General features: G+C 36.9%; 4 protein-coding genes across 7 annotated transcripts in view; 1 reads left to right on the top strand and 3 right to left on the bottom strand.

The window, feature by feature from the left end:
* The window catches only part of LOC149947234 (3-hydroxyanthranilate 3,4-dioxygenase-like), a 15193-nt gene extending 14729 nt beyond the window's left edge, over positions 1–464 (bottom strand). For all 3 annotated transcript variants that reach the window (XM_090172177.1, XM_090172178.1, XM_090172176.1), the window contains exons 1-2: positions 349–464; positions 211–289 (exon numbers count right to left, since the gene is read on the bottom strand). In XM_090172177.1, coding sequence (XP_090028303.1) covers positions 211–289; positions 349–428 — 159 coding nt within the window. In that variant the 5' untranslated portion in view covers positions 429–464. The remainder of the gene's footprint in view (positions 1–210; positions 290–348) is intronic.
* The window catches only part of LOC149947232 (L-xylulose reductase-like), a 20170-nt gene extending 2102 nt beyond the window's left edge, over positions 1–18068 (top strand). Inside the window, exons 2-8 of one of the 2 annotated variants that reach the window (XM_090172180.1) lie at positions 4510–4643; positions 4714–4811; positions 6010–6164; positions 6529–6571; positions 7264–7428; positions 10295–10412; positions 17830–18068. In XM_090172180.1, the coding sequence (XP_090028306.1) occupies positions 4592–4643; positions 4714–4811; positions 6010–6164; positions 6529–6571; positions 7264–7428; positions 10295–10412; positions 17830–17936 (738 nt within the window). In that variant the 5' untranslated portion in view covers positions 4510–4591 and the 3' untranslated portion in view covers positions 17937–18068. Of the gene's footprint in view, positions 1–4423; positions 4644–4713; positions 4812–6009; positions 6165–6528; positions 6572–7263; positions 7429–10294; positions 10413–17829 lie in introns of those variants that run through there. The other variant, XM_090172179.1, reaches the window with a different exon arrangement.
* Positions 728–3114, bottom strand: LOC149947233 (uncharacterized). Its single transcript, XM_090172909.1, has 3 exons — positions 3069–3114; positions 1849–1985; positions 728–1770 (listed from the first exon to the last, which is right to left on the bottom strand). The coding sequence occupies exons 2-3, from the start codon at positions 1948–1950 to the stop codon at positions 1531–1533; spliced, it is 342 nt and encodes a 113-aa protein (XP_090029035.1). The 5' UTR covers positions 1951–1985; positions 3069–3114; the 3' UTR covers positions 728–1530.
* Srp9 (signal recognition particle 9) lies at positions 17973–19651 on the bottom strand. Its single transcript, XM_090172181.1, has 4 exons — positions 19516–19651; positions 19286–19374; positions 19152–19220; positions 17973–18178 (listed from the first exon to the last, which is right to left on the bottom strand). Exons 2-4 carry the CDS (start codon positions 19355–19357, stop codon positions 18083–18085), a joined length of 237 nt encoding a protein of 78 aa, XP_090028307.1. The 5' UTR covers positions 19358–19374; positions 19516–19651; the 3' UTR covers positions 17973–18082.

Below are 19651 nucleotides of genomic sequence, written 5' to 3'. Positions count from 1 at the left end.
TTTAATTATCTTTGAAGCTTTGAAGAGAAAAAACACGTTTTAAGCTAGTCCTACAAAGGAAATTTTTCCTAGGCTTTCGGTCGTTCATTTCGATTGCGGAAACGCTGTCGCCACCTATTATTCGATTTGAGAACCTTTATTTCTGATTCGATGAAACCGTCGTTATTGAAACTTATTTATTTATATTATTAATAAAGGAATTAAAATTACCTCTTCACCATCTTCTATATGAAAATCGGCCCTTTTATTTGGACCTCCAACGAAAAACACTTTCAGTTGGGTTTCATGCCTACAACACAGTTAAATAAGAAAAATATTCTGCGAAAATAAAGTAATATTTAATCTTACAGGTGCTTGACGCAAGTTGGCGGTTGAAAATAATTTTGATTTTTCTCGAGCCAAGTCTGAACGTCAGTAACTATCGCCATTTGAAGTTAACTACTGAAAATTATTAACCCATGTGCGGTGGATGCGTTTGTAGATAATGGCCGAAATTCGAAACTTTGCGCCGATAGCGTAATCGCGCCACTTCAATTTATTCCGATAAAATAAGTAAAGCAACTCGCATCTAAATGTAGATAACAATGTAGAAAAACATTTATTTCCAACTACCCTACTGCACTCTCGGAAATTTACCATCGCGTGATTCGATTAATAATTAAATTTAAATATAACAAACAATATTAATTTATTCGCATTAATACACATTATTGAGAAAAGTCGTAATCTGCAGTTATTTAAACTGTATACTAAATACATATAACACTCTTAAATCATACGCAATGTATGCAGATTTTATTAAAATAGATTTCCATCCGTGTGCATTGCCGTAAGGTTATTGTCGAGCGCAGGAATCCATACCTCTACTTGGAATGCTTATCGCCACAGATTTTCGTCTCGATGTGGCTGACGGGTTTTTTGACGTCAATGTGTTAACTTAACAAACAACAACGTGAGAGAGGAGCGCGCGCAGAGGGGTTTTTTCTCTCGTAGGCGGGGCCAAAGCCGTCAGAGTGATCTTACCAAACGCGATACGGCAGGATAAGCATTCCAAGTTATTCAATTTAACCATGCTTTATATTGAAATCGCGCAATACATCGAATAGTTCACATTTCAAACCCCTCTCGTAATTTCGAAATTTAAGTAGACTATGTATTTATATCCCTATTTTAAAAGGTGGATAAAGCAGAATTAGAATAGCTCTTTCTATAAAATAATATATACGCATACATGTATAAAAAGTGTTATTTTTTGGAGCGCGCGCTTCCTAATATTTCCGTGTAGAGGGTCTCGTGCGTTTTCGCGCGAGCCCAACAAAACAAAAATATGCGCGCGCTCTCTAACTTTAACTGCATGATGAATGTAACGTAATCACGTGACCTCTGGTATTTTATATAAAGAGCTATTTATACGAAGACCAATTTCCACTATTTCGTCACACCTGTAGTGTTGGCTTGATATAAATTGAAATTCTACGGGGTGGTCTGGCATTTTTACCCACCTTTAAAAATAGGAGTATATAGGAATGTCTACGCGATTGTCGCGGATGACTCCCTGGCGGGAGCTAACGAAGCTCTGGGCGTAAAGGTCACCCATATTTGGCCCGGCGTCCTGGGCTCCGGAATGATGGCTAACCGCTCCTTCTCCTCTGGGGACGACCGCGACGTTAACGACGTCACTTCCGTTTTCATTATTTCCATTTCCGCGTCAATTTTGCGTCGTTCCACCGTTTTCGCTCGCTCCGCTTCCTTCCTCTTATTTTCGATTTCCTATTCGTGGCGGAAAATAAAGCCCAATTTAGCATTTCACTTGGACGTAAACTTTTAATTGGATCCTCCCCCGCTCACCTTTATAATTTCTTGATTTAAAAACTGGCGAATCCCGTTACGATTGTTGATTCTTCCATTAGCGTTATCTCGCTCCAAATTTTCCATCTCGTCCAACGCCATTTGGCGACGCTCTTCGCGAAATTCTTTGTTTTCGCCTATCAAACAAATATTGCGTTTAAACCTAGGAGCAACAAACACAACGAGAAAGCAGCTAGCCTTTCAACGCGCTACTGCAGTGTTGTGTACAAATTTCATTGGACGAGCCTTTTCGCTGAACGTTTTACGGCCAGGGGGGAATACAATTTCCGAATTTTCCCCATCCGACGGCAGCAGGCGCTAAAGCGTCTAGCCAATGAAAATTGTATACAAGAAAATAGACGACTTTTGACGGGTTGCGTTCTCCTTGTGTGGGGTGTTGTGTTTGTTGCTCCTAGTTTAAACAACGAACGCGAAATTTGATCAAGACGTTATTTAGGTTATTGGTAACTGAGAACGTATTAGTCTAACTTCCAGGGAATTGGAACATACCTATATTACTTTTTAAGGGTTTTTGTTTTAGACTAGTCTAGAGGTTTAGTTTTACTTTAGGATTCGAAAAAAGTAGGCGAAAATGCCCCGAAATTTAAATTTGCGAACAATATTAATCATGGTATGAAAACCTTTTTTTTTTTACGGAAAAATTGCTCGGGATAAAATAAGGAAAATTTTCCGGTAAAAGTCCTCGGTAATTTTTCGACAGTTTTTCATAGCGGGAAATTTCCGACTTACAACTCTAGTTAAATGTATTAATTCATAAGAATTGGCAAAATAGTGGATATAATTCATAATTATTGTAACACGAAAACTAATTTAAAACAAGTCAATCCATCAACAGGTGGCGTTACCGTTCCAAATAAAATTGTGAATTTCAGTCTAGCCTAGATTTCGGGATTCTATAAACGAGTCCAAGCGTACGTTCGCAATAGGCCTTTCTATAAAGTAACATTGGCCTTCTGGCTTAGATGTATCGGGCGCATCACTCGTGACGTAGAAGTGACGTTTCACTAGGATATCCAATTAAAATTCGACGAGTCGCCCTTTTTATAAAGATCTAACCACCTAAACTGAACTGAACTCCTACGTATCTCGTGACGAAAGCGATACATTAAAACAAGTTCGGCAAGCGTAATGACTTTATAGAAAGGCCTATTACCTAAATACGTTCTTGATTCAGTGCGGACGTTTTAGGATTGATTTACATCTTTCATCCAATAGCCTATCCCATTCGCATTTTTCAGATTTTTCAATTTGGATATTAATTCTGTTATCAAAAATTGTAACGTTACAAGATTGGCACACGATTTCCTTCGATAAAAACGCCTCCCACAAATAAGGCGCGCAATTCACCTGCGAATAAAAAAATTGTCTTTTTAGTATCGTCAGGTTTTCTACTTATTTAAATTTCAATTCACAGTTACAAACTTTAATATATTTGGATGCGCAAACCACGGATAAATTCGACTTTTTTACACCAGGAAGATTTAAATTAACCGATATTTGAGAATCAATTTGCGTCCAATCGTCACTTTTTAGAAAAATCGGCATACTGATTTTAATTTTCTATCCGTTAGATTTACACGAGGGTTTACTTAGTAACCACGTACTATCGATTTAAAACTAGTTCCTAACAAACGGTTGCTAAGAGAGCCTTTCGTTAACTGGCGCCATCGAGCGACAGCTTTATTTTTACAAATTTGTATTATAATTATTTCGACTTAATCGAACACTATTACGAACACAATAAAATAATATCTAACATAATTAATGTTTTAAGTTCGTGATTTTTCATTAAGAAAAACAAGAGTAGCCGCGTTGTATTAATAATCGAAGTCATTATTGATTAATTATTTTGCTTTTAAATAAGAGCTAATTCACAAATTACGTCACGCATAAAACGCGTCCCCTTCACCTCGTAACAAAGACCCGATCTCTAAATTCAGTATGTTACGTTAGCTAAGCGTCTATGGAAAACTTGTAAGAGTGTAGACGTAGCTTTTCTGTGTACAAACTATACTTCTACAAGTTCCACCATTCACGTTTTGAAGGTGTAGCTTAATCTGACTAATGTCTCACCTTGAACATTTCATATAATTTAAATATAAAGAAATTATATAGAAACACATTTCAAATTGCTATGAGCAAAAGTAAAATAAAAATAGTTTGGCACTTTATAATTATTCCAGTCGAGTAGTGCCTTGCCAATTAGCTTAGCTGGTATACGAGCTTAATCGATTGAGAAATTCAATGTAGTGGTATGGTAATGATATTCGTAAGTAATTCAACTATGATACGCAAATTTTATAATTTTCAAGAGTTCTATTTAAAATAAATTATGATAATTTAAACTTACCAAGGTCAAATATTATTTCACGAATGCTTGGGATTGGGTCTATTGGACTATGTGCTTTCTATTAATTTGACATAAATAATTTCCGTTTAATAAACAGCGATGTTTGACCTTGCAAATCTGATAAGCTATATAGGTATCAAATTCACTGTAATTTGAGCTAGACGTTTATTAACTTTGAATCGTTAACTGCATTAATCATTATTTTTTGGGTACGGTCTTCGCGTTGTGTCGGAGTAGGAGGTCTAAAACCAACCGAATATAACAATGCCTAATTAACGCGTATTATGCAGTCTCCAAAACGCTCAAAGAATTTGACCTTGGACTTGATAAGAGGGATAAAATAAAATATTCGCAGCTTTTTCAAGAAGAAACATGAACATCAGGTTTGACGGGAAGAAGGCTCTCGTCACTGGAGGAGGTCGAGGTGAAGTCCACAAAATTAATTTCAAATAAATAATCAAATCTCGATTTCAATGGCGTATCTTTCGATATAGGAATCGGAAAAGCGGTCGTTGAAAAGTTGTTGCAATGCGGAGCTAAAATCGTCGTGATTGATAAAATTGCCGAAAATTTGGATACACTGAAATCCGAGGTATGCTACATAGAATCATAAGTTACGTTATAATATAAGTATGATACTTTCTATTCTCCCAACTCTAAACTTTTTAATAATAGTCTGAGAAATTAACGTGAGTTGATGGATCAATCCAGGCTTATCGAAACTTGAAAAGCTTTCAACAATAACTATAAAGTCTATAATATTGTTCCATAAGTTTGTCCCTTTGGGGAATATTTTACTGAGAGTTAGTAACGGAGTGACGTCATCACAAGAAGAAAATCTCCCCCTAGCGAGGCGCTGTCAAAGGCTACGTGTGACGCGTTAGCAAACGGACTCAAAACGGCGACGAAACCCGTAATGCAGTCTGTCTTGTGAATAGCTCTCACAAGGAGACTACCCGAGGTTTTACACACCGATTTGGTTCAAACTTGGGGGATTGGTAGACCTTCATGTAACTTGAAAAATCCTAAAGGGATTTTATTCATTGGGCAACGGGTTTGCCATAGCAACGAAAAATGTTTTTGACAACATAAAATAACATGGGATTTTGACCGATTTCCCTGTGAAAAAAATGTAAAAAATTGATAAAAATGTGACAAATTTTGATTTTTTTCGTCAATTTTTATAATTTTTTTTTATAATTTTGGTATTTTAATTTTTTTTTTCAATTTTGTAAAATGTTTCACAGGGGGAATCGGTCCAAATCCTATGTTATTTTCAATGGGAAAATTTCCATTTTAGGTTGTCGAAAACATTTTTCGTTGCTATGGCAAAACCGTTGCCCATTGAATAAAATCCCTTTAGGATTTTTCAAGTTACATGAAGGTCTACCAATGCCCCGAGTTTGAACAAAATCGGTGTGTAACACCTCGGGTAGTCTCCTTGTCAGTAAAACTTTTGCAATGAAGAATAAATTATGTAACAATGTTATACACTTATGAAATAACGTATACTTTAGCGAAATAATTATAAATAATTAAATTGGAACATAAATTTAACTAGTATAAACATCCGCCTTGATTCTGAAGGTATTCATTTTCAAATATGAGAAATAAACGCGTTTTGGCAACTTTTTATCATCAAAACCCTAACCGGACTTGGTCCGAAACTTCCGATTACTCATCGTTCAGTGTCATACTTAAGTGTCTTATTTTACTTATGATAAAATGTATATGCAGGGAACGAGATAAAAAACTTGAAATGTTTTAAAATGGAATTTATTTCTTTGCAGTTTCCCGACGTAGAAACTGTGGTTTTGGATCTGTCAAATTGGGAATCTACCAGTTCAGTTGTCGAGAAATTGGGTCATTTTGATATACTCGTAAATAATGCTGGGATTTTCAATGATTTTCCCGTATTAGAAACAACCAAAGAACACGTGGACAAGTACGCCTCACAAAAAAATTAATTAATTTTACCCGAAGTTTGTAATATATCTCTTACGATAATTATCCAATTAGTCCATTAAAATTGAACATCAAATCGCTAATGTGTACACAACATGCCAACTAAAAATTTAACAAGTCTATTACTTCGTCGTTAAAAAAATATTGTTTGACGCACTATTTGCACATGTTCCAAGCTACCAAGATAGTTAGATGTAAATTTATCTCGTAAGATATATATTAATATATACACTTCTGTTTCTACTTACATCCGAAATTTAATAATGATTTTCGGGCTATCCTTAAGCGTTTAATATAGACCATCAGAATTTAACTTTAAACTTTTACCTTCTTATGTTTAACAGTGCTTTGAGCGTAAACTTCAAGTCGTACCTCAACATTTCCCAGGTAATCAAGGTTTACTTTATTTAATAAAATAATGGATAGATCCGGTTAACACTAAATTTAAACATTCAAATAACTGACAAACCAGAGTTCATAGTTCATACAGCTATTGGCAAACCAATTTCCAATTTTTCCATCGATATTTGCCAGGTTTCCCCCTATATTTCCCAGGTTTTTCCATCGATATTTATCAGGTTTTCTCATCGATATTTATCAGGTTTGCCCACCGATATTTCCCAGGGTTTCCCACGAATATTTCCCAGATTTTCCCACCAATATTTCCCAGGTTTTCCCGCCGATATTTATCAGGCTTTCCCACTGATATTTCCCAGGTTTTCCCACCGATATTTATCAGGTTTTTTCACCGATATTTCCCAGATTTTCCCACCAATATTTCCCAAGTTTTCTCACCGATATTTATCAGGCTTTCCCACTGATATTTCCCAGATTTTCCCACCAATATTTCCCAGATTTTCCCACCAATATTTCCCAGGTTTTCCCGCCTATATTTATCAGGCTTTCCCACTGATATTTCCCAGGTTTTCCCACCGATATTTATCAGGTTTTCCCACCGATATTTCCCATTTATAACCTTTTTTATATTAATTAATTGAAAAGTATAATTTCGCGATTTACCCATCGGCAATGTGTATTGTAATAATATATTAATAAAACGCTTTATCGTTTCTTGATAGATTGTAGCACGTAGCATGATCGACGCCAAAACTGGCGGAGCTATTGTGAATTTCGCCAGTGTAGCTGGCCACAGAGGATTTAAGGATATGACAGCTTACTGCTGTTCCAAGGCCTGCGTCCTTCAGCTAACCAGATGTTTGGCTATTGAGCTCGGCGAATTCGGTGTAAGCGAAGCCTTGTTTAAATTTTTAACCTAGACGATGTGAAACCAGGAAATTATATTGGATTGTTTAAGGCTCCGTTGCCAGTGACCACCGTGCTGCGCGTGGAGAAAGCTTGGATTAATTAAACACAGGTGAAATCGGCACCCAAACGGAAATGACTATAGGGCATGCGCGATAAGGGGATCAAGGGGACACCTAGGTGGAGAGAGAGAGAAGTAAACGTAGGCAATTGAAACTAAAAATAATTAGCGATCATACATTTGAGTGGCTAGGTCAATGATAAAAACTGAATTACTTAAATTTTTATTCTGAGCGTATATTAATTAATATTTTACCAAATTATTTAGGTGAAAAGAAAGGGGTGTGACTAAGCCTTGGCTCAGAATGTGGACATTATAAAAGATTGTTATAATATATATATATATATATATATATATATATATATATATATATATATATATATATATATATATATATTATAACAATCTTTTCTGCTACATAATGGAGTTTTAAGCCGTAGCGGTGTATCCCTGTGTTTAATTAATACAAGGAGAAAGGGCAAAGGGTCGGTTCTTAAAGGGCAACGCCAGGGGCATGCAGAAGGTAAATTAACTTATACCGACAAATCGGATTCTTTATATAAAAGAAATGTAATAAAACAAAGGGTAAATATTCTGTTGGGGTATAATGATTGGGAAATTGTTAAGGGAGGCGTGATATAGTACCAAGTGTGTGAGGCTAGCGGCCGAGATTTACCGCGTCCAAGGTCTAATGTTTCAACCTCCATAATTGAAAATATTAAACTGGCAAATAATTTTTCCAAAACATTTCTAAATCGAAAATATCAACGTCAAACTCTCGGAAACTAACTCAGTTCTTTTCTCCGTAACCGTAATAAATAAATTATGCGAATGAGAGCGAAATTGCATAATTGTATAATAAGTTTTCGCCCTAAAAAATTCTCCTTGGAAAACCAACTTACGACTTGTAGAAGAAAACATAGTTCCAAACCAAGCGCCCCCATACATAGCCACTTTAAACTAACAAGGAGACGACCCGAGGTGTAACACACCGATTTTTGAAAATGCTAAAAATAGAAAATATAAATAAGAAAATAATGAAAAAGTTCGAAGTTGATTAAAATCTTTACAGGGGTACCCTTACCAAGAATGTATTTATTTATACTCAGGGTCAGGGAGAATGAATATGTCGAGACTATCGACGGACATGTTGAGCTCCTAACCCCGTCACGCTAAGGGGGAAGGGGGAATGGAAAAGGAGGCGGTCTTATTTTTTGCGTCCCCGCCGCAGCGTTAATCGCGTCGAAAAACGTAATTTTTAAGAACCAATGAGATTGCAGTATTATTTGATTTTATTAAAGCGGAGGAGCATACCGGGGGGCCCAACGGGTGGAATTGGAGAAACGCTAAAAATAATCTCGACATATTCATTATCCCTGAGTATAAATAAATACATTCTTGCCCTTACATTTGGTCAGATTCCCATGTTATATTCAATAGGAAAATTTCCATTTTCTATTATCAAAAACATTTTTGGTTGCCATGGCAAAACGGTTGCCTATGGAGACATTTCCCTTTAGGGTGTTTCAAGTTACATGAAGGTCTACCAAACCCCCGAGTTTGAAGAACCAAATCGGTGCGTTACACCTCGGGTCGTCTCCTTGTAAGTCAAATGTAAGACGTATCGCGTATTGTCAAATGCATTGGCTGACCGACATCGCATAAAACAATTTCTATAAGCACACTCCAAGTGTATAAACATATAATTTTTTTCCTCGTGAAACTGATTTTAGCAGTGTAAGCAGTAGCGGCGCTAAGGTTTTTTCACAGGTGGGCTAATTATTTTGTGTCCCCTAAGAATTTTGTGGCCCTTAGCGGGAACTATGAAATCGAAAAAACCCAAAATTTTCCAGGAAGCGAGAAGAGCCAGGTCGTTTTATTGTTGCGGCTCTCGTCGCGTTTTTTGGACCCCCTACTGACCTTGAATCTGACCTGGAGGGGACACGTGCATGCCTGGGATATTCCCGTAAATTCCCATAAGCCCCTTTCTTTTCAACTTTATCTCAATTTCCGCTACCTTCCTCCCGAATCTATATGTTTATGGTCTACTACCTTTTTGAGTAAACAAATTGATTTTGAAAGATTTTTTACAGAAAAACGTTTCTTCGCAATAAAACTAATTTCTAGAGATAATGAAAATCCATAAATTAAAATATGTGGCCTCTTAATTATGAATATGTGGCCCTTTCAATATAAATATGTGGCCCCTCTCAGAAATGCACGGGGGCTAAAGCCCACTTCAGCCCACCCTTAGCGCCGCTACTGAGTGTAAGTTAATTTAACTAAATTTGTCATTATTGCTATAATGTGGAATAGAACCAATTTGTTTCGAAATTACTCGGCGTTTATCAAATGGTATCATAAATAACATAATAATAGTAAGGTTGATACTTGCTTAATGTTTACTGTATAACTTGATTAATTTCTTCACTGTGACTCCAAAAATATTGAAATTGCAATCGCCTCAATTCGCTTGTTGATTACAATTTCAGACGAAGGCTTAGCGAAATTGAAAACGATAATTACAAAAACTACTAAACATAGGGATTAAAGATTTTTCAGTGGTAAAGAAAGGCAAAATGGATGAACAATGCTAATTTTATGTTTCTTTAATCCACGGTAGTAAAAAGCAACTATCTCCTAAATCAACTTTCAAGGTGTAAAAACAATGTGGAAAACATGACTAAACTTAATATAAGGGGCGTACTATATCATTTATGTTAAAAATGACTTTTCAGGCGATCTGCAAAAATCGGTAGATTTCTAAAATGGTATTTTCGAAACAGATCAGAGTGAATTCTGTCAGCCCTGGGCCGATTATGACGGAAATGAAAAAGTGTGATTTAGAGGACCCCAAAATATTGGCAGATATAATGAAGAAAACTCCAATTGGAAGATACGGAGGTAAAATCAGTTTTCACAATTTGAACTTGGCGCCGCACATGCAGTTAATACTTTAATGCCATCTATATCACAAATGTCACATAATAGGTGGCTACTTTTCGATGTTCTGGAACAAACGGAGTACACCTTTTACGATAAAATAAACTATTTGCTTGTTCTGGGCAAAGATAATTTAAACTCGTACCCTAGATTCGAATACTGAGAGCTTTCCCATTGACGGTTTTGTTACGAAGCGTTTACCTTTTTCCGGCACGTGACCTCAGAAAAATCGGCTCCATCGGTTGCGGCACGGCCAACTTCGATCACGCGCTGCCGCGCTATATCGCCGCAGCGCGTGATCGAAGTAGGCCGTGCCGCAACCGATGTAGCCCGATTTTTCTGAGTTCCGGCGGGAAGTGGGTAAACGCTATCGGCAACGCGCGAGAGAGTGATTTCGAATCTAGGGTACGAGTTTAAATTATCTTTGCTCTGGGGGAGATAATTACTTTGAGAGAATATTTATTGACCGAACGTTGCTGCCATAATTTTGACAACAGCTTTACCAGGAGCGGCGTTAGGGGTAGGCGAGACATGCTATAGCCCAAGAACCTTAGCTATAGCCTAAGTTTGTTTTCACTTAGGTGCCCACAAATCAACTTCAGATGGCCCAAAGGGACCATTCTCAAGTCAATTTATACATCAATTTTTCAAAAAAAAAATTTTAGTCCTTATATAGGGGGGGGGGGGGGGGCACAATGGCGAAACTTTTTCTGGTTCCGCCCCTGAGCTTTACTCTATAATTTGCCAATTTAAGTAATGTAATTGTATTTTCAAATACTACAATCACAGCCAACCTCAATAGTTTTGACACGCGCTTTTATTTTATCGCAATTGGCCAAGATGATACTTTTATACGAGACTAAGTTTAAGATCGCCCTGCCTTATTCAGTGCAAATTTTTTGAAACCGATAGATGGCGGTAGTGTTCTTGAAACTGGCCAATTGACTTTGCACAGCCGTCACATGAAAATATTATTGGTCAGCCATCGTGGATAACGTTCGGCGATTTAGCTGCTCGTCTCGTACTTCGACGGGGAAGTTTATAGAGGCATCTCTTGAGTAGTCTTGTAAATAGCACAGGTCTGCAGGACAAAATTATTTTTATTAATTGCTCGGACCAGTTTATTAATTCCAAAAATAGGGGTTAAAGGTCCTTGGGACCTGTTAATTAATTTTAAGTTTCTTAAAAATTTTAAGTGTTTCAAACAATTTTGTTTGAATCGCCAGTCCCCTCGCTCAGACCCACTCCCTCTTTTCCCGCGGGAATTTTATTTTGGAAATGGGCAGCCCGGCAGCTCCAGCGACTGAGTCAGCCATCAAAGACTATATGACACCATAGACAAATAAAAGATTATCCAGGAAAGCTAGCTATCCTCTTCAAAAACGCGTCTTCTCAAAGTAGCCCTCGACTACTAGCGCCCCCTTTTTAAAAAATGTGGCAAACGCGGAACTACGTCACGACTTTGGGTACATGTTACGTCATATAATGGCGGAGTGGTTAGCACTTTCACCTCGCAGCAAGAGGAGCCGGGTTCGATCCCAGCTTGTAGCACTGGGTGAAAACTCGGAACAACTCCTTCCGCGTTGAGTTTACAAGTTCTCTCCCCACTGGTTTAAGGGGTTTTCCCCCGAGATTTTCGGTTTCCCCTTCCATAAAAACTTGTTGAGGTTAACGGTAATAGTTAGTGTAGGGAGCTGTTGGCTCGCGTGGCTTGCCACCACCCTCCTACGCATTGTAACCCGGCCACCTGAATTAATGGCTTTAGACGTCGCTTGATGATTTAGGCCTAAGGTGGTGCCTTGGGTATTAGCCTAGCTGATTATTATTATTTTTATTATTATTAATTGGTAATTTTATCAAACCAAATGTTGGAAATTTAAGGTTGAGCAGCTAAATTAAATTAAATTAAATTAATGCTGCAATTATCTTTTTATTCTGATTCCACGTTATTCCGGTTCCACTTTATTAGGGTTTTAACATTTTCCACGTTATTCCGTTTTGAAAATTTACACGTTATTCAGTTTCCACGTTATTCCGGTTTTAACATTTTCTACGTTATTCCGGTTCCACGTTATACCAGTTTAAACATTTCCCACTTTATTCATTTTCCACGTTATTCAACTTAAAAAGCGTCAAATGTAAAAAGATAATTTTAAAGATGGCGGCTAGAGCCTAGAAGCTCCATGTTCTCGCTCGTCTTAAGATAACTCGTGAAAAAAGATTACGTCATTTCCTGTGAGAAGGACCGTCGAAATTTTGAAAGTGAGAATTCTCACGATCGAGGGAAGAATTCTTAGAATTTTGACGCGCCCCAAGTGGTTTAAGCAAGTAAATACCTTGAGGGGTCACAGGTCATAATAGGACCAGTTTAAAATTCCAGAGCGCTATGGGTCACAGGCAGTGGCGTATAAAGGATTTTTTCGAGGTAGGTTAGAATATTAAAAGTGGGCCCCCAACCACATATTATGCTAAAAACTAAATGTTAAATTTATAAAATTGTTGAATGTGCTAAGTGAGACAAATTAAGTTATTTATTTAAAAAAAATTCAAAAAGAAAAAGCGGTTCTTCTATTCTGTTTAGAAAACTCATCAACAACTTTCATGGGATTATCTTTCAAAATATTGGTTAGATCTCTATTAAGAGATAACAAAGATAAATTTGAAAGACGATTTCCTCGCATTGTCGTTCGTGTGTTTGTTTTTATTCTGTTAAGGGTGCTAAAACTCCTCTCGCATGCCGCGCTGGAAACCGGGATACACTGAATTACAGTAAAATACTTCACAATCTCTGGATAGACATCCTTGATGTCCAAAATACTCTTGTGGCAGTCTTGAGTTGATACAACGTTTTCGGTTGTCATAAGGCGTTTAACAACTTTTATTCCATCTTTAATGTCTCTAGTATTGAACTGAAATATCTCAAAAATATTACAAAAATTTATAACATGAGCCTCGTTTAGAAATTGAACACTCTGAGGATCAGACGCCAATAAATAATTTAATACAGAAGAGTTATCGGTCAACCTTCTATTCATTTCTGCGCTAAATTTATCCAATATCTCGAAATATGTACTTTTTAATTTCTGGCTCACGTTCATGTTTTCATTTTCCCTGTTTCCTAAGCTATCGTAAACTATGAACTCTTTCAATTTCTTACTAACTACCCTTTTCCTTGGACCAAATTCACTCTTTGGATCTGGTATTGAAACATTTACTGTTTTGGCAAGCTTGGAAGCTTCGTCCCATATTTCAGTAAATTTAGTATCAGTTCTCATTTCTCTAAGTTCACTAACTGTAGTTTTGCACAAAGCAACGGCTCGTGAATATGCCAATTTGGAGTTTTGTTAACATTCCGAAAGACCATTTGTTGTTCCTAAAACCTCGTCTAAATCAATTAACAGTACCAAGTTTGGAAAGTTTTCTAACTGAGAAATGTACCCTCTACACTCCGCTGACTCTTCGAATTTACCATTTTCAATAATATTGTCTAAACCTAATAATACGGCATCCAATCTATTTCTGAAGTAGTTAATCCCTTTTCGTTTACTCGACCACTTTGTATGGCACCTCTGGGGCATTTTCAGTACATCCTTGTAATTGAGAGCACTTGGTGATTCTAAAAAAACTCGGATCTAAGTACTGAGTTGCACTGAAAATTGTAAATTGCTTGAAGAAGTCCAAGAAGTTCTCTAACGGGCCCTAACTTCGAACAGCAATCTATTAAAACTAAATTCAAACGATGAGCGTAACAGTGTATGTAGGGACAAGGGCCACCAACAGCGGTTTGGATTTGTATGTTTACACCACTTATATTTCCTGACATAACACTCGGACCATCATAGCTTTGAGAAACGCAGTTGTTAATGCGAAGTCCACTTTCTTCAACAATTTTAATTATACCAGAATAAATTGATTTGGCGTCAAATGAGTGTAGGTCTAAAAACGATCGGTTTATCATGTTTTCAAGTTCCTATGCAATGGAAATTTTAGAACACTCAAGTTCTTTGTTTGTTGATGGGACGTTCAAAGTTGTTCCGAATCTTTTTTATCAACTTTACACTATTCATGGCCAAATACATCCGTCAGTGGTTAATTTGGTATTCATTTTAATGACCAAGAAGAATAAAGATTCCTACACCAAGGTTTTTGGAAAAATCAAAGAACTTTATCCATCGACGATGCCGAAAGTTATTATTTAAATTTTGTTATCATTTAATCACACCGAAACGTCCGGCGGCGAAACGTCCGGCACCGAAACGACCTAGGCACCGAAACGTCCTAGACACCGAAACGTCCGTATACCATCTGACGCATACACTCAATTGCTCTAATCCACCTTTATCTCTCGACTCGTCCGCAATTACAGAGTAGTATCCACCAGAATAATCATTTTCTGATTTTATCATTTTTTTAATTATGTTACCACTCAAAGAAATTAATTCATTCTGAATTATACAACTAGTGTACTTCGCGTTATTGGGCATTTTATCTAATTTATTTTTTAAATCAGGGCACATGTTCTTAACCATCTCTAAAATTTCGATAAAGTTGCCTCTGTTGTCCGAATCACTCATTTCCCTATGTCCCCGAAAAGCAATATCTTGCTGAGCGCAAAGAATAACAATTTTTAACCAACGTAGCTAAAACGTCGCAAATCCGCGTAACATCGCTTACTCTTTGATTATCGATTTTCGTCGCGACTGATCCGTTATTTTTACTCTGACGACACATTTGAAACTTTTCGTATGCAAACATGTGGGGTGATTTTTCTGAGCTAAAGTGTTTTTTAAATCTCATGTCTGTATTTTTCCAGTCTGAATAACCGTTAGTCAAAGAATTCTTAGTAGTAGAGAAATGACGACAGCAAAAGCAATACGCCTTGTTGTTTTCAACCGAATATTCTAGCATTGGAAATTTATCATACCAATTTAAATTGAAACTTCATTTTTGCCCATTAAAATCGGTTTGTGGAAATGTTTTCAATTTAGGCTGAACTGGGTCATCGTCTTTACTAAAGCTAATATCTTTAACAGGTTTTATTGTTGGTATCTGTGCTTTGTCTATATTTTCATCTTTTGCTGGTTTGTCGTTACTCAATAAAACAGTAAATGCTAATCGACTGTCAAGCATTGAATTCGCCAAAAGGCTGTTTCAAAATGTAACTGGTCGCTACTAATAGCCTTGAAAAAGGCTGTTCTAAAAAGTAGCTAGTCGCTACTAATACCCTTGAAAAAAGCTTAGGCTGTTTCAAAAAGTAGCTACTAATAGTCTTCAAAAAGACTGTATAAAATAATAACTAATTAGCCTTTAAAAAGGCTTTTGGTTTGAGATATATTATCTAAGTGTTTAAATTTTAGACAAGCGCATTAAGGCTTATTTAAACCTCGAGGAGGTAGAAGTCCGCTCTTGCCAAAATTTTAAACTCGACTGGAGAGACAAAAAACAAGACTACTAACTCGTTCTGTAACACAAAACGAAATGGAACGAAAGATGGCCCATATCGTCGACTCGTCGAGATAAAGAGTCACGAAATATCGCAAAAATGGTGAAAACCGGGTAAAACCTCAAAATTATAAAGACACAAACCGTTCCCCCCTCTCCAGGCTCTCCCCTTTTCTAGTTGGAAAGGTTGGGCCCGGGCAGTTGGCAGCGGCGGCGATCGGAAAACATTTCTGTGGGGGCACGGGCCAGTATTTTGTTATCCAAAAATGCATATACTTAAAACTTAAGCAAGAAAATGTACAGCTCTAAATTTTTATTACTATATATATTTTTTAAAAGTGTTCTTTCTAATATCTCATCCGTCAATGAATACATTGATAATAAAAGTTAAGTCGATATCTTTAGAAAAATATCTGTGTACATGGCTAGATAATTAAGCCTTTCTTGGCCACATACTTAACAAAAGTATTTTAGGTAAAATAGTTTACACGGCCCGGCGATTTTCTGTTTGTCGAATCCAGTGGCGTCGCTAGGGTGTTCTAGGCGGCGCTTGGGCCACTTGTAAAATTTCTGAAGCGCCACCTAAAATTTCCGAAAAGCGCCACCTAAAATTCCTAATTTTTCCAATTCACTCGTTGAAAAGTATCTTCGAACTTAAAAATGGGCATCAAAAATTTAATTTTTCCTAGTCGGCCTCAAAGTTTCAAATTTACAAACCTTTTTGGGAGCTCCCCCCCCTTCCCCATATCACTCACTAGGGCGCCCCTGTCCAGTGCTTATGGCTTAAGCGCCACCAGTTTGGAAATCCTGGTGACGCCACTGGTCGAATCTATCGAAATCAATTTTACGGTTATATAATATTAATGCTACTCGCATCTGCAATCTCAAAATAACTTCTGTAAAAAGACTGAATTCTGACCCAAATAAAGGCAGTGAGATTATAAATTTTTCCCTGCTAGCTATTTTCCCTCAATTTCATTTCTGAGGGGGCTCTGCCCTCCTTTGGTTTTCCCTGTGGGGGCTCGAGCCCCAGAGCCCCCACGGGATCGCCGTCACTGGCCAGTTGGGATAAGCGCTTCTACAAACCTTGGGGCAGTTGCACTATTGTATGCGGCGGCGCTATGCGCCTTTTGATCCTTATCTCCCCTTCTTCTATTCTATATCGGGGGAAACATTTCTTGTGCAAGCTGACCAAAAATATTTGGTCCCTTCCGCGTGTTCTGTGCACCTGGCAGCGAAAGCCAAAGCCGAGAAAGGGGGTTAACACAAATAGTCCCGGCCCGTCGCGTTACACTCTGCCCCGCCCCCTTCCCCAAACTTTACGTTAAAAAAACGTTCCGATAAATTGAAATTGATGTTTTTTAATAAGCTAAAATTTTGATTTCCATTTTATAAAATTTTCATAAAACACTTAACCGTATTGTAGATGGAAATAATTTTGGGCGGCGGGGCCCCCTAGAAAATTACGGGCAGGCTACCTACCCCTAGATCCGCCACTGGTCACAGGTTCATAGAACCAGTTTAAAAATCTGAAGAGGTTAGGGGTCACGGACCAGTTAGAAAATTAACCTTATTTACAAGACTGCTCTTGAGGCTACACTTTAAATTTACTGGAATTATTCGACACCACAGAATCGGTGTAAAATGAAGTCATAGAATTACTGTACTATTACCCTACTCCGAAATCCCAGAACAAGTGAAAAGTATCCACCTATTGTTTTACGCAAATAAACTTAATTAGCGTTTCCGGTTTACGTAACCACGTAACAATTAACAAATTTATTGTGGGATTTTCGTCTGCTAAACAGACGCTTTATGATTTATCGCCTGCTTAGGAAACGAATATTCTGCAGTTTCCAAGCTTCTCAGGTTAGCCACTATGTGGCTCTCAGTAATCTGAAAAGCCTTATTTAATGACTTTTATTTTCTTAAATAGAACCGGAAGAAGTGGCCAACGTGGTGGTTTTCCTTTTGAGCGATTTCGCTAGTTTCGTTCATGGAGCTGATTATCCAGTTGATGGTGGACATTTATCCCGTTCTTAAGCGATTTAAAATAATAAATTAGATCTACAAAAGCGATGAAACTTTGAATAATGGCATTTTATTACAGTAAAAAATTAATAATTTTTACAATGAGTGGAACTTAATGAAACATGGAATTAATAGCTTTTTCAACTTAAATTGAGGATTCATTTCTCCTTAGATGCCATATGACGAAGTATCTGACTGGTTAATTTCTCAACTTTCTTTACATCTTGTGCATGTTCAGTTAAATACTGCAAACACTATTCATAAAAAAATAATAAATTTACTAGGGAAGTAAAGAAACAAACTTACAGGAAGATAAAACTTTAATTTATAAGATTTACACTGTCTACTTGTTGAAAGATTGCAAGCCCTGCCTATTGGTTTTTGGGGTCCCAAACAAGAGGTAACAGCATGGGTTGAGGCCTTACAGGGAGATCACAGGAAACTCCCAAAAGTTTAATAAGAAAAATAGTAAATAAAGGGATTGTGAACAATACAAGAAAATTGTATTAACTAGGAAAAAAGTAAAATTTTAGCTGGAACCCATAACGGTAAATAGAACCTGAAAATTTGAGGATTGACTTACAACCAGCTGTATTTGTTACTACTATTGCACAAACGGAAGACAAGGAAATGCTAGAAATTGGCTAATTCTCTCAAGACCAAACTATAAATAATTAAAGATATCAAGCTAAAGAACTAAATAATTCCTAAAAAAAAGTCTTATTTTTCACTAGACGAGATACCTAGGGGCAAAACAGCATGCTTATAAAATGAAATTCAGAAAAATTAAAAAGAATCTGTTAGCGGTCTCATGCTGTCTTAAAATTGGGAAGTTATAGGACGACCTGGAAAGTAAAGTAAAAAATATAAGAAGTTAAATCTAACCAGCCCACAACAAAATTTATCAATACGTTAATCTGAGCTTGGTTTGAGCAAAGATAATTTAAACTCGTACCCTAGATTCGAATACTGAGAGCTTTCCCATTGACGGTTTTGTTACGAAGCATTTACCCTTTGGGCCTTTACCGGCACGTGACCTCAGAAAAATCGGGCTGCATCGGTTTCGGTAAGGCGCAAACCATGGAGCGAATTTTTTCTGAGTTCCAGCGGGAAGTGGGTAAACGCTATCGGCAACGCACGAGAGAGTGATTTCGAATCTAGGGTACTAGTTTAAATTATCTTTGGTTTGAGGACTACGATAATAATGTTTGTTGAATTACTACTTACTACTTGATTATCGGTGAATTTTAAAACAATTTTTCCATCACAATGCCTATACTTAGTCACAAATCTCACCTAAACATAGAAAGAACATTTGTGTTATATGGTTGTAATATACATTAACTCATAATCACTCATACTTTCATTGGATCACTTAGATATAGCCTTTCAACTGCCTTGGTAAACTCTTCCCACGATGTAAGATAAGTCATAGTTTTTATAGTTATACCTGAAACAATTTCCAGATTTTAGTAAACTTTTCGGTTGTAACGTGTATAGCCAAGGCTTAGATATAGTAACTAGTACTGAAGTACAATGGATTAAAGTTGTTTAATCCATGGTAGTACACTGCTATTGCCATATTGCATACCTAATTTTAAACTCTTTTAATCATACCCAAACGCGTTAAAATATATTTAATTCACCGTTTAGGTTACGGTCATAAAATCTAAAATATTTTACTATAAAAAGGCAGGAAGGAAACTAAAACATTACTAAACTTTATG

This window comes from Leiobunum rupestre, chromosome 4 (genome assembly GCF_980474605.1).
Source record: "Leiobunum rupestre chromosome 4, qqLeiRupe1.1.hap1, whole genome shotgun sequence".
NCBI classification, from domain to species: Eukaryota; Metazoa; Arthropoda; class Arachnida; order Opiliones; family Sclerosomatidae; genus Leiobunum; species Leiobunum rupestre.
The sequence above is the reverse complement of the archived record's forward strand: the minus strand, read 5'-3'. Positions and strand labels throughout refer to the sequence as shown.